Source organism: Oenanthe melanoleuca, chromosome 3, assembly GCF_029582105.1.
Source record: "Oenanthe melanoleuca isolate GR-GAL-2019-014 chromosome 3, OMel1.0, whole genome shotgun sequence".
Classification (NCBI taxonomy): domain Eukaryota; kingdom Metazoa; phylum Chordata; class Aves; order Passeriformes; family Muscicapidae; genus Oenanthe; species Oenanthe melanoleuca.
This window is the reverse complement of record NC_079336.1, coordinates 190,442-204,657: the sequence shown is the minus strand read 5'-3', so window position 1 is coordinate 204,657 and position 14,216 is coordinate 190,442. Positions and strand designations below refer to the sequence as shown.

Here is a 14,216-nt window from a genome sequence, read left to right as displayed (position 1 = left end):
AGAACACATTGTAGAGTGATCTGGGTGAGCTCGGGGCTGTTTCTGCTGAAGCCTTCACTCATCGAAGCTGCACAGTCTTGTGTCTGACTGGGAGTGGCCTCAGCTGCAGCTGACCCTGCAGTGAAATCCTGGTGTGTCTTTGGAGTTCACCTGTGAATTTGTAGCTCAATTAGCCCCCAGTTTGTGGAGAGGCTTTTGTTCCCTGAACTGCATGACATCAGACTCTCTTTGCTGTCGTAATCATTTGGGCTGATCTGCTCTCCGGAGTAAACTCTGGCACTGCAGATGTCCTAACCTGAAATTTATTTGCAATAACAGCTTTGCTTTCTAAGTGTCCCAGAGCAGAATGCCCTTTTTCCTGGGGAGGTGTGACAGCTCAGTCTGCACTGGTTATTCCTGTCAGTGCAGTGCCTGAACAGGCTCTTACTCACTACCTCTCACAGGGAGATGGTGTTACTCCATGGAAAAATCATTTGCCGAGCTTTCCCCAGTGATGCGATGTGATCTTTTATTATGGCAGTAATCTGCTGGATGCTGGGTGAGGTGGCACTGTGGGAACAATGAGACATGAAATCTGGAGAGGAATGGGTGCACACACATGACTGCGGAGTGAGGCAGTACGTTCTGCCTGTGCTCTGCTACTCCCTATGTGTGACATTCTTTCCTGCTTGTTCTGAGTACCGTGCTCTGGTGTAGGTTTTGAAATTTAATGGCCTCGCTTTTTTTTTTTTAAAAAAAAAAAGATTGTTTTACCATCCGTGAGTGATGCACTCGCTGCAGCAGAGGTGGGGCTGTGCAGACAGTGCATAGAGGGCCCGCGAACAGGGAGGAGCGGGCTGGCTGTGAGCCGGGGATGTCGGTGCCCGCTTACCGAACCGAGCACATTCCGGCGGGACGGTGCCCCCGGTCCCGGAGCGGCCGTGGGGCCGCAGGACGGCCTGCGCTGGCCGCGCCGTCCCCGCACTCCCTGCCCGCCTGGTCGTGATTCGGGGGAGGCGCCTCAGGCCCTCCCTAGCGCCCCGCGGCCCGTGCGGAACCGGGACCGGAACCGGGACAAGAACCGGGACGAGAACCGGTCCCGGGGCGGGGCTGGGCGGGGCCCACGGGTCGGCCTCGTCAACCAATGGCAGGCGGCGCCGAGCGTTACATCACCGCCGGCGGCTTCCATTGGCTGAGGCCCGCTCTGGCCACGCCCCGGGGCGGCCGCACCCTCGGGGCTGTGCCGGGCTCGGGGAGAGGACCCTGGGCGGGACCGGGACCGGGACCCAGAACGGGACTGAGACCGGGAGCGGGACCCTGGGCGGGCCCTGGACAGCGCCCTCCTGGCCGAGCTGCCGAGCAGGAGCTGCTGAAGGCAGCGGTCATGTTTCAGCTTCAGCCGCCTGACTGAACCATATCCACTAGTGAAATGCATTGGTTCACAAGGGGGAGTGGTGCTGGGAACAGGTCTGAACGGAGAGGGCAGCAGGTGAAGCACAGCCCTGCAGAAAGGGACCGAAGGGACCCGGGTGCTGGTCAGCAGCATCTCGGCTGGAGCGAGCATGTGCCCTGGCATCGAGAGGACAAACCTCGACTAGGTGGGATGGCACAGAACCCCTGGGGCTGTTATACACAAAAGAACCACATGTTCATGAGAGGAGAAGCTCCCACTATAGGTCTTCTCCCTGGGATCCAGGGCCAGGACACCAGGGAATGGCTCCAAGCTGCATCTGGGGAGGCTCAGGCTGGACAAGAAAGAGCATTTCCTTACTGAGAGGGTCACACCTGCCCCAGGCCTCCTAGAGAGGAGGTCAGTGCCCCAGGCTTGTCCATGTTTGAGGCATTTGGACAATGCCCTGCATGCTGTGACATGGGCCAGCCCTGATTGGGTTGAGCAGTGGAACCAGGGAATCTGTGAAGGTCCCTTCCAGCTGGCTGTTCTGTATACTGTTCTGCTTAAATTTCAGATGTATAAAAGGACTGAGTGTTGAGTTCATTGATTGTAATTCTTTCTATAAACAAGAGGCTTCTGTAGCGCAAAGAGTGTAATTCCTGCAGAAGTTCAGAGTAGTTTTATTAAAATCAAGTGCTTCTGTGATACTTTTAACAAGCATCCCTTTTTACCAAGATAGAAAATGCTTGTGTTCCCCAAATTCCATGTTTTGTGGAACATGGGGCAGTACCTGGGGTTCCTGTAGTGTTGTGGACTGTGGTACTTTCCTCACAGAGCTGAGTCTGGCTCTGGAATTGTGCCTACATCCCTGGTTGCTGTCCTGACCAGCACACAGGTGAGGCTTTACAGGGTGTCTTGTCCCATGGCTGAAGCACAGGGAAGGCCCCACAGCATGAGGGCAGGGTGATCACAGGGCTGGTGGGGTCTCCCAGCCTGTGCTCACCTGGCTCACTTCTGGTTGCTGTCCCTGAAAAACCAACCTCTGTTTCTGCTGTCCTGCTGTAACACTCCATTTCCTTCTTGCAGGCAGCATGCATGCTAACTTAATTTTCTTGAGTTGTCCAGAGAATTGTGTGCTGTGTCTCCTGGAATAGAAACTTCCTAATGGAGCAGGATTGCAGCACCACATTAGCAGGTCAGGTTTAGGCTCCTGAAGCTGGCTAGTGGTGAACCTGAAACTGTGAGCTTCATACCTGCTGTCCCTGGAAGCTGCATGGATGACATGTAACTGTAGGAAAAGTTGTGCACTGCTGCAGCAGAATCTTTGTTTTCAGCCCAGCATTATGGTGTTTGGCTTGGCAAGCTCATGTGAGTAGGAGAGGCTCAAACTTCCCAGATGGTGATGTCCTTGGGTTTGCTGTGTGTGGTGGCTGTCTATTGACCAAGTTTCTTTCTGTACCTTTTCTGGGGAGGAAAACACTGTGTGACTGTGTAAGCCAAGACTTTATAAGAAGTACTTTGTTGACATCTTTGTGGTATACTTCAGTAAGAAGGAATCTGTGTCACGCCTGTGTGGGCACAAGCAGGTTCCCTTTTCGGGGTGTGTGTGAGTGTGTCTGTCAGGGTGAAGAGGACAGAGGCCCCACAGGCTGGCTGGGCCTGCTGCCTCTTGTGTAGCTCCTCTCAAGGTCCAGCCTGGGTGCTCTGCTCTCCCCAGCGCAGGAGACTGGCACTTGGAGCACAAGAGGGAGGAAATGGGAGAATGAGCTTAAATCTCTGCTCAGATACCTTTACCCTTTTCCAGAGAGCTTGGCAGGCTGCTCAGGATCAGTGGGAGAGCACTGTGCTGTTCTTGCAGCCCTGCTCGTGCCCTGTTGGTCATCTGGAAACTTGTGCCAGTGCTTATCATGCTGCCCTGCACTGATGGCAGGCACAGGGTCTGTGCACCTGTCCCACGGATTCTGAAGTGTTGAGGGGGACTTTTGGGGTGGCTGGAGGTGACGTTTCAGTTCCTGATAGCCATCAGTGACCTTGTGACTGATCGTTGCTCTGTGGCTCGTGTGTTGCTCACTCATTTGTGACTCAGCTGCTGGACTTTCCCCTGCTGCACTTTCCATGTTCTGCCCCACTTGGGTGACTGCTGAGATCAGGATGTTCGTTCCTGCCTTATCTCTGGGCACGTGCCTCATGTGTCAGTGTGGCTGTGCATGCAGTGGTTGCCATGTTGAATAATGCTTGTTTTTCTGCCCGGGATTTCTCACTGTGCAGCCCTTCACAGCTCCCCTTGCAATGGTGTGCAGACTAGGACATCCAGTAATGGGTGGAGTTCCCTGTGGCCCTGGGTGTCAGGTCAGCAGCACAACTCAGGGAGCAGAGTTTGAGACAGAGTGCACCTGTGCACATGAGTCCAGTCTTGCTGTTCTTCACTGGATACTGGAAGTTCAGAAAATTATTTCAGGCAGCACATTGCCATCAGTTTGGTTCTCTGTTTTCTGTGAAAGATCTGCCTGTTATTTGGATTGGCACTTCTCAGCTGTTGATGGCTGGATGTTACAGTTGGATTTCAGTGCTCAGGCTTACAGATGCTCTTAATCTATGCTGGAGCTATCTGATGTGAAGAAAAGAACTGTGATTCATGAGGACCTGAACTCAGACAAGAAGTGAAACGCTGGGTTTGCTGCATCTTTATCTCTTTGTTGTCTTCTCACTTCTAGGGGGAGTCTCAGTTGCTTGAATAATTTTTCATTTGAAGGCAGATTTGTACCTCTGGATTTACATTTCTTCAAGGGGATAGAGTGCAGCATTGTTGGAGAAAAAAATGCTAACAGACTGAGTGTTTGGATTCTGGGATGCTGGGGCCTGATTTTTTTCAGCCTCTGTTATGACTGGAAAGAAACTTGCTGAGGTAGTAAAAGATAAGCACCAGTCCTCCAAGCAAGCTGGCACTTAGAGGGCTGCCAGCTCCTGACAGGCTTTGACAATGGATCTGTTTTATTTCCAGTTGGTGGAGAAAACTAGTGCCACGCTCTAGTTTTTATAGCATTCCTTGACACTGGGAAGGTATTAAGAAGGGAGTATGTGAAGCCTTTTAACTTTTTTATTGGCTCATGCGGGGGCTTCCTGAAAGAAATGAGTCCTTGGGATATGCCAGAATGATCTGAGGGGAGTTGAGTGTGCAGAGGGGATTGGGCTTTAGCCACAGCCCCATTCTGTCCTTGCTCACAGGCTGTGACAGACAGCTGGCACACACTCCTTGCAGGGCTGGCTGGTGCTGCTCTCCAGCACTTCTGGGAGGCTGGAGGGGCTGCTCACACTCTGCCTGCCACGGAGGGATGGAGTTCTCTCTGCATTCCTTACAGAGCTGCTCTAAAAATACTGTGGTCTGCAGCAGCACCAAGCCTCCCCTTGTCAGCCCTCTCTGCCTGGGGGAGCCCAGCAGCGATCGTGGTGTCCTGACAGCTGCCACACGACTGGGAAGAGGCTCTGCTGGGCCAGCAGAGGGGAGAGGCTGTGTGCTGGCTCTGACTGCAGATCCTGCCTGCAGGGAGGCTGCATGGCAAATCCTGATGGGCAGAGGCACGGCCAGACAGGTTAGCCATGGAAGCGTGGCGATTTTCAAGCATCCCATGGTGGCATGCATGACAGGAATAGCTGTATCCTGTTTCTCCTCATCAGTGCTCAGGAAAAATCCCATTTCAGGTGTCTAGTACCTGTCCCCCAGGCCTTCTGTCTCTGCAAAAACCTGACCCTACACCTCTTGTCCCAACTCTCTGGCTAGTCTGGTGTGGAGTTTGCTTGCAGATGTGTGTGCTTGCCTGTGCACATACACAGAGATTGAGGAGCACATTGGCACAGAAAACAGTTTGAACAATAGTTTATCAAAAAAGACTGTACTTGTGATGGTGATAAGGCTCAAGGCTTGGCTTGAGACGTTCTTGGCTTCTTTGTTCTTTTTCCACACTTTTGTTACTTCCCTCAAACATCTGAAAAAAAACTGAGCACTCATCCCTTTGGTCTTGCATTAGGCAATTTGTATTCGTTTTTGGTATCCATTAAATAGATGGAATGATGCCTGTCTCCCTGTGGGATACTCAGCACTGGCACCTCCAGTGCTGGGGGCAGCTCTGGGCCCCTCCTGACAGGAGAGCCCTGGAGGGGCTGCAGCGAGTCCAGGGAAGGGAACGGAGCTGGGAAGGGGCTGGAGCCCCAGGAGAGGCTGAGGGAGCTGGGAAAGGGGCTCAGCCTGGAGAAAAGGAGCCTCAGGGGGACCTTGTGGCTCTGCACAACTCCCTGCCAGGAGGGGACAGCCAGGGGGGGTCGGGCTGTGCTGCCAGGGAACAGGGACAGGACAAGGGGAAATGGGCTCAGGCTGGGCCAGGGCAGGCTCAGGTTGGGTGTTAAAATTCCTTCCTTAAAGGTTTGTCCAGCCTTGGCACAGGCTGTCCCCATCCCTGGAGGAATTTAAAAGCTGTAGGGATGTGGCACTTTGTGTCATGGGTTAGTGGTGGCCTTGGCAGTGCTGGGGGAGTGGCTGGACTCGATGATGTGAGACTGCTTTTCCAGTCTCAGTGACTGTAGCCAGAGAAGTGCTGCTTCTGTTCCGAGTATCTTGACTCCAGCCATACTTTTGTGTTTTTGTAAGCTGCTGATCTACTGCCTGGGGAGTTACATGGTAATTTGTAGCCAGGTCTGTCCTGCAGTGTGTTGTTTAGCCAGAATTGTCAGAGGGCTTTTGGAGAGGCTGGATGGCCGCGGGGTGACACCTGTGGAATGTCACACGGGCAGTGTGACACCGTGCAGTGCTCAAAACCTGCCCGTTTCCTGGAGAGCAGATGCAGCTCTGGCTGGCAGAGGGGCCTGGGCTCCTTGCAGGGTGTCGTGGCTCCCAGCAGGGCTCAGCTGTGTGTGGGTCAGCACAGAGCAGGACCCATGGCAGGTGACAGGGACACACAGTGGTGCCTGAAGGATGTGCCACCCTTTGGCTCGGTCTCAGCCCAGCATCTCAACTGTGCAGTCAAGTTAGGATCCAGGGAGAGCTTCAACACGGGAGGACTTTTAACCCTCTCTTTAAATGGTCCAGGTGTGTCCATTGGGTTAAACAGACTAACTTCTTGCTGATGTTTTTGATCTTGTTACTTGGTGCAGCATGTCTGGAAGAACCAATTATTGTATTGCTGGTGGTCAGATTGTCTTTTCCTTCCAGTTTAGTTGCTGCATGAGGTGGTCTGTACAGCTGTGGTAATGATCAATACCTTCCTTTCCTTGCTTCTGTTAAATTACACTGCTTGTTTTTATTTTCTTGTTGAATTAAAGCCTTTCAAGCATTTTACTACCATGTCTGTAATTGCCAAGGCCACTGTGTCAGTTTAATTAAAACATGAAGTAGGATTGTTTCTTTGCTTTGTTGGATTTCTTTTCCCTTTGCCTGCAGTGGACCTGGCATTCTTTATTGTGTTACATTCTGGATTAGCCTCAGATCCCAGAGAGCCCTTTTTGTTCAGTTTCTGTTGGTGAATTTGCTGCTTTTTGTTTCCCCACAGCTCAAGGAGAAGTTGAGCTCCTTGTGGCCCAGCTGCTGGCTCTGGGGGTCCCTTGTCTTTGCCAGGTGGTTGGGCAGAGCTTTCACCTTTTTCTGGCTTAAACAAGTGGCCAGGGAAACTGGTTAAGATAATCATGCTGCTCTGAACCAAATCTGAGGTTTCTTGTGATGGTTTGGCCTGGTGTGCTGCCATTCCCCTGCTCTTTTTCAATGTGCAAATCTGTTCTGTACTGATACTCTAGTTATTGTGGACTTTTCCCTAGTTTTTATACCTTTTTTCCTAGACTGTAAATTATTGCTGTCACTTGTGATTTAGGCTGTTATTTCTTTTTTTGTTTAATTGACAGATTGTGTGAACTACAGAATGTCTCTCCAAAAGTTTGTGTTACTTCAGTAACAGATACACAGATGTTTGAGAGCTATAGAAAAAATATGCATTGGGCGGTGGAAAAACCTTCCAAAAGAAAATTTATCTTCCAGACTTTTTTCCCTTAGAGCTGTTGTGCCACTCAGGCCATACTCCTTTAAGTAATTCACTTGAAATTCTTGTGGAGTTTCCTTGCCTCCTGCTTACATGGACTCAGAGCTGTGTGCAGTGTGGAGCTGCAGTGTGGAGCTGCTTCCTGTGCTGTGCTGCAGAAATTCAGGCTAAGCTGGGTTCAGGTCAGTTCCTCCCTCAGAGTGTAGAAGCTGCCCTGTCTGGGCCAAACACCAGAGTGATACTTTATAAAATAATGTTTTCATGAGGGTTTAGGGTTCTGCCTTGCCAAGCATGGAAAGGGATGTGCAGTAGGGATTGGGCAAGCAGGAGGAGTCTGCTGTTGCCTTTCAGTTGCCTGTCTGCATTTTTCCCCTGTTTCTCTTCTCCCCAAGCTGTCCAATCTCCTGAGAAACAGAATTGCTATCGGTGATGTCAGCTGGGTTTGGTATCTTGACTCATATCTGGTGCTCTGGAATATTGCCTATGAGTCATGGAAATCATTTATGCTTGGGGAGCTTGGCCAGAAGTGGGAGATGTGGCAAGTCCACAGCCCCAGCTGCAGTTTTGCAGTAGTTGCTTGAGGACTTGAGGTACTCAAGTACTTGGTACTTGAGGACTTAATCCAGTAAATCTGGAGGCTTTCAGTAGAGGGCCTTTACCTGTTGGACTCTGATTTAGATACCTTCTCCAGCCTTGATGTTTCTGTGAACAGGGAGCAAGTGGGATGAAGGAGAATCCAAAGGGATGCAGGGGCACTGGGTGTCAGTGTGGTGGCTGTTACCTTGCCCTTACTGCCCTCACACAGCTGCCTTTGTTGCCTAGGGCTTCTTTAAACTTCCCTGAAGTTAAAGCCTTTTGCCATTCAGCTTTAGTAATTGTACTGGGTGATTTTATGCTGCTGTCCTCCCTAAGATATTGCTTATTCTAAAATTTGAAGGAATAAATGTTCTGTCCTTAATTATTTTGATTCCTTCAGCTTTCTTTAATGATGAAACATAACAGGCCTGGCCTGTTGGTATCAGTATGTATACACACACACACACACACACACACACACACACATATATATATATATATACACAGTCCTTTTACCCCTCAGTTATGTAGGTGGCTCAAGTGGAAGGCAGTGGGGTGGTTCATACTCAGCTGCCACCTCCCATGATGATTTTCCATAGCTGTCCTCTGTAGCTCAGGCTCTCCTCATGGAATGGTGACCTGTAGCCCTCGTTCCTGCCTGTGCCACGCCTTGCAGCCAGCTGGTTGTGTCACACTCGTTTACTGCTGAGTTGCCAGAGAAGTCTGTATCACTCTGGTTTTACTGTGCTTGGCATCATTTGTCACTGCAGTGTGAGGGTATTAAATGTCATTGTCCTGTTCAGAGTCCCGTGGGAGGTCATAAAGAATCCCACCTGTACTGGTGGCCTGTCACTCTGTTGTCAGGAAGGAAGGAGCAGAATGGGATAGAGTAACTCAGCTGGAATGATGAAATTGGGGAAATTTGATCATGTGACAGTGGCTGCCAGGGGAGATGGGATTTTGGAGGGAACTCTTACATAAGGTGAGAAGTTTCCAGCAGCAGGATGCTGCTGGGTCCCTAGTGAGGGAAGAGAAGGTGAGCAATATGAGAGGGAGGAGCTGTGAAATGGGCAGGTTTTGGAGGTGACAGAAGTAGAAGATGAGTTTGGATTTACCAGGCAGATCTGTGTTAACCCTTACCTCAGGGGGGGATATTGGATTAGCTGAAAGCTGCCAAGCCTGGTAATCAGCACCAACCCTGCCTGAGTTCAAGGAGTGTTTGGGCAATGCTCTTAGACACAGGGTGGGATTCTTGGAGTTTTCCTGTGCAGAGCTAGAAGCTGGACTTCAGTGATCCTTGTGAGTCTCTTCCAACTCAGGTTGTCCTGTGGATCTGTGAAGTGATTCTTGGTGTGTGGTCAGCGGATGGGAACAGTAATGATTGCCAGCTGGCCATTAAAGGGTGAATTCTACCTTCCTGTCGTCTCTAAGTACTTTGAATCCAGTTCTGTCACTGCACATTGCCTGGTGCAGTGGGATGTTCACCATGACTGCTGTGTGCCTGTGAAATTGCCTGGCAAAGGCATGACAGTAAATGGATGTTGGGTGAAAGAGACCATGTTCATCTTTGAATGTTGCTACGTATCTGAAGAAAAACAATGTTATGGAAAACTTTACTGCTGGGAGCGGTTCACGTGTGATCTCTGCAGGTCTTTCAGCCTTATGTTCTCCCACAGCCCTTGCCATCCTTGTGCTGGGCTCTAAACTCTCAATCCCCTCCCCTTGCCTTGCTGCTTTCTGAGTGCTCATCTGTGTCTTTAACATTCAGTGTGGATGTACTTGTGCTGGGTTTACAGTTATTAACTAAAGAAATTACTGTAGTGGTCTCCCTTGTGTCATTGGCTCCCTCCTCTGAAGCTTCAGGTTTCCCCTTATTCCTCTCTGTTTTCACTGAGTTTCAGATGTCATCACCTTTCAGAGGATTCCTCCACAAAGTTGTATCTGATTCTCGAGACATTTCTGTATCCCTTTTGTATTGTTGGAGTGTTTTTGGTATTTTTGTGGAGGAATGAGCTACAGGTGTCCTGAGCCATGAAAATCTAATATATTTCTGGCAGAAGGAGCTTTGCTACAGCACAGCACTTGTGCACAAGAGGTTTCCCCACCGGTGTGCTCAGGACTTGCTGCTCACATGGTCTGCAGTTATTCATGTTTTGGATATGCCCTGCTCCAAGATACATGTGCAAATCCTGTCCTGGAATTCTCATTTAATTAAAAGTTAATGAGCAGAGTTGCTGATTCTCCCCTGAGTGCTGGGTGGCAGTGATCTGGTCCTGCTGGCTCGGAGCTCACAGGTGTCTCCACCCTTCCCTGCAGGTGAACCAGCGCAATGTCCCGGGGATTGACAGTGCCTACCTGGCCATGGACACCGAGGAGGGCGTGGAAGTTGTCTGGAATGAAGTTCAGTTTTCTGAGCGCAAGAACTTTAAGCTTCAGGAAGTAAGTTGATGTGTTTCCCAGCAGGGTGTGAGAAGCCTACCTTGCCCTGGGATGGGATTATGGATACTGGGGACTTTGTTTGGAACGCTGTGCTGTCCAAATGTAGCAAATTTGGCTTAAGCCTGGCCTGCACAGGAAATGCCCTGGAAAACTGTTGTGCTGTTTCCATGAGCCCTTGTGTTCATTTGGACTTGGCAATCAAACCACACTCTGCTGAGGTGCAGTGCAGAGGGAAACGGGATGCTGTCTGCTCTTAGCATAGGGGCTTGACATATATATTGATGTTGGTGTTTGAGGGGACCAAGACCCAACAAGAAAGAAGGATATAGGTTGGTGTGGTCTCTGATGTCACATGTCTTTGTCTTTCTGATGTTAAGGAAAAAGTTAAAGCAGTGTTTGACAACTTAATTCAACTGGATCATCTTAACATTGTGAAGTTCCACAAATACTGGGCTGATGTGAAAGAGAACAAGGCCAGGGTAAGTGCAGCCATCAGGCTCTTGTGTTCTCATTGTGTGTTGTTAGGTAATTAGCAAAGTGGAGGGTAATGTGTCATACTGCCCCACAGGTGATCTTCATCACTGAGTACATGTCTTCAGGGAGCTTGAAACAGTTCCTGAAGAAGACAAAGAAAAATCACAAAACCATGAATGAAAAGGTAGCTCTTTTTTTTTTCCTGTTTGACCGTAATTCTTTAGAGCCATCAGCTCCTGGAAAGCCCTTTGAGCAGAGGATCCCAGTGAGAACTGGTGATAACACATTGCTGCAGTTCCCCTGTGTCCCTGGTTCAGCTGCAGGTTCTCTGGGACAGCAGTTCTGGGCTGGTTGCTTTACTGCCAGCAGCTCTGCAGCTTCTTAGGTGTGGTGTGACATGAGTATCCCTCTTCAGGGGCCCTCACAGGACAGGGGGTGGTGTCTGTGCACGGCAGACTCTGGAGGGCAGGTGTGTTTCTGTGGGAATATGTAGAACAATATGTAGATCAGTACCATAGGAGTACTGATCTTTACAGCTGCACTGAGTAAAAGCGTGTATTCTTCCTGCAAGAGGGCTGTGAATCACAGAACTACAGATTAGCTCCTTGTGGATGATTTTTTTATCCTTTTCCTTTTGTGTCTGCAGGCATGGAAGCGGTGGTGCACCCAGATCCTCTCTGCTCTCAGGTACATGGGGTACTGACCTGGAGACTCCAGCAGCTGGGGCTGATGTTCCCCAGTTGTGAGGCAGTTAAGCATTAGGGAGCTCTCCAGAGTATCCAGCTTTATAGTCTGGATTTCTCCATGGTCAGGAGGGTGTTGCAAAATGACAGGGAAAGCAAGTTCTATGTGGGAGGACTGAGAAAAGCTTCCATAGCATTGGCAGGCTGCAGCCCTGTTGCAGGCAGTGGATTCATGGATATTGAGGCACTGTGTTGTTAGATGTGTGTGTACATTTCTTGATGATACAGCTCTTCTGCAGCCATCTTACTTCAGTACAGCTGAGTAGAGCACGTTTTGGGTTTTAAAAACTGTTTTCCACCTGAACTAGAGTTGGTAAGTAGCTAATTAGAACCTTAGAATAACCTTAGAATAACAGCCTGGATGACAGAGTGTGGTGTGCACTCCATAGAGAAAACTCAGGTGCCACATGGCTAAATGGTCTATTGGTGAATAGTTTGGGCTCTGACAGGCTTCTGGGAGCTGACTGTGCTCATTTGTGCTAGCTGCTAACATAAACCCAAGCAGAGTGTGATGCAAAAACAGAGTGTACCTGGGGCCCAGCACAGAAAGGCTTTATTTGTGCCTGCTGGCAAACATGCCCAGTTGTGTGTGTTAAGCATTAAGTGCCTCTTTGGTCCCCTTTGAGCAGGGACAGAATAAGGCTCTGATGTTTTTGGTATAAAATTGTGACCCTTTTAGAATCTGTTCAGCAGTACTGGGTTGGATGAAAGTGTGTCTTTACCTCTGGTACCCTGAGTTTCTTGGGTATTGGTAGAGGAAATCTTTCTCTCCCCGCCGTGTTCTGGAGATTCACTGGAGACAGTTCCTATTTGTTCCTGGTTCTCAGCTAGAGGCTGATGTGCAGTCACTGAATTGTATCTCCTGGCTACTGTAAATCCCTGGCATGTGCCATTTTCTCTTCTGATGTTGCTTCACATGGGAAGGGGTGAAGGGAGGGATTCAAGGCCTTGACCAGGTCTCTGTTCTGCATCTCCAGCTACCTCCACTCCTGTGATCCCCCCATCATCCATGGCAACCTGACCTGTGACACCATCTTCATCCAGCACAACGGACTGATCAAAATCGGGTCAGGTAATGCTTGCTGGGGGTGCCCTGCCTGTCAGACAGACTGCCCAAACAGAAAAAGCCCTGCCCAGGCTCCCTGGCATGATAGGCATGTGTGTACATGTGCTCTCCACCACATCAGTTGTGCCAGAGACTGGGAGCAGGATTCACTGGTGATTGGACCCTTGTCAGCTGCAGGGAAGACTGATGTGCTGTTTGCCTTTTAGCCTCTTTAGCTTTCTGTCTAAAGGGGATGACACAGGAAAAGATGCTGAAACTTGGAAGTTTTGTAGGCACATCGTGTGTGGGTTCATCTGCTCTGCAGATTTTCATGCTAATTCACAGAGAGTTCTCCTCCCAGCACTGTGAAGCTTGGGGAGCTGTGTCCATGAAGCCATGAGAGTGCTGCTTGTCACAACCCAGTTTATAACAAAGTGGACAGACTGACTGCAGTGAACAGCTTGTCCTGACATCCTTATCCAGCATCCCTCCTGTGGGCCTGCCCTCAGGCTGCTGAGCTGCCCTGGGCTGTTTGGCACAGAATGTCCTGCTTGGGCAGCCACTCTGTGCCAAAACAGTTTATTTCATAAGTAAGTAAGTGATGTTCCTGGCAGTGCAGAGCATCCTTGCATCCTCTGTTTTTTCCTGCTATTCCCATGTCTCTAAAAATCTGTCTGCAGTCGGAATGCATTATGTCACACCTTGACATGACCTTTCAAGGGACAGCTTTGCTACCTGTTGTTCAACTTCTGCAAGTATTCTCAATCTGAGGAATAGGTCTTTGCTTTCCTGGAGCTGCTGTCTGTGTGAGTTCTGCTTTGATGTGGCAGTGTACAGGGAAAGATGCTCTGCATCACCTGTCATCCAGAAATAGCCTCTCTATCAGCTGTAGACTTATGGCTTTTCTTCCCATCAAAGAACTCCTGTGTTGTTGTTTTGTTCCAGAACTGGGGTGGCAGATTTGTGCTTGTACCAGGGAGACAGGGTCATGGCAGAAGGAGCACTCTGCTCCTTACCTGCCTGTAAACTTGAGGATTTGCTCTTTACACAAGAGCTGATGTCATCATGTCATCACATAGACTTTATTGTGTTTTCCTGACTTTGTCCAAGTTGGAGAGATTTCCAGGAGTGAGTATGTGTAGTACCTGTGTGCTGGCAAACTCCCCGACATTCAGTTCAGACTGATGGGAAGACTTGAGTACTCAAGAAATTCCCTTTTTTCGTTTAGTTTCAAAGTATTTTGCAGCTGCCACCTTTGTGCAGGGCAGCCGGCACTGTCTGTAAAACCAAACCCACAGAGCTGGCACTGTAGCCAGGGCTCTCAGCAGAGGGAGATCTGCTGCTCCCAGAGCATGCAGCTCCAGTGCTGCAGCTCAGAGGCTGTGCAGAAGGAAGGTGGCTCTTCAGGTGTGGGCTACAAATGGTGGCCTCAGCACAGTTGCACCTTTGCTCCCTTCAGTTTCACAAAGCTTTGCTTCTGTCAGGTGCAGCAGGAGGGATGGCAGTCTCATCTTGTGCTCAGGCCAGGAAAAGTGGGTGTCTGTGCT

General features: G+C 49.8%; 1 protein-coding gene across 1 annotated transcript in view; it reads left to right on the top strand.

The window, feature by feature from the left end:
- NRBP1 (nuclear receptor binding protein 1) overlaps nucleotides 1-14,216 on the top strand; it is a 33,134-nt gene that overhangs the window by 2,139 nt on the left and 16,779 nt on the right. The window contains exons 3-7 of the mRNA XM_056487272.1: nucleotides 10,285-10,407; nucleotides 10,785-10,886; nucleotides 10,976-11,065; nucleotides 11,528-11,568; nucleotides 12,602-12,696. Coding sequence (XP_056343247.1) covers nucleotides 10,285-10,407; nucleotides 10,785-10,886; nucleotides 10,976-11,065; nucleotides 11,528-11,568; nucleotides 12,602-12,696 — 451 coding nt within the window. The remainder of the gene's footprint in view (nucleotides 1-10,284; nucleotides 10,408-10,784; nucleotides 10,887-10,975; nucleotides 11,066-11,527; nucleotides 11,569-12,601; nucleotides 12,697-14,216) is intronic.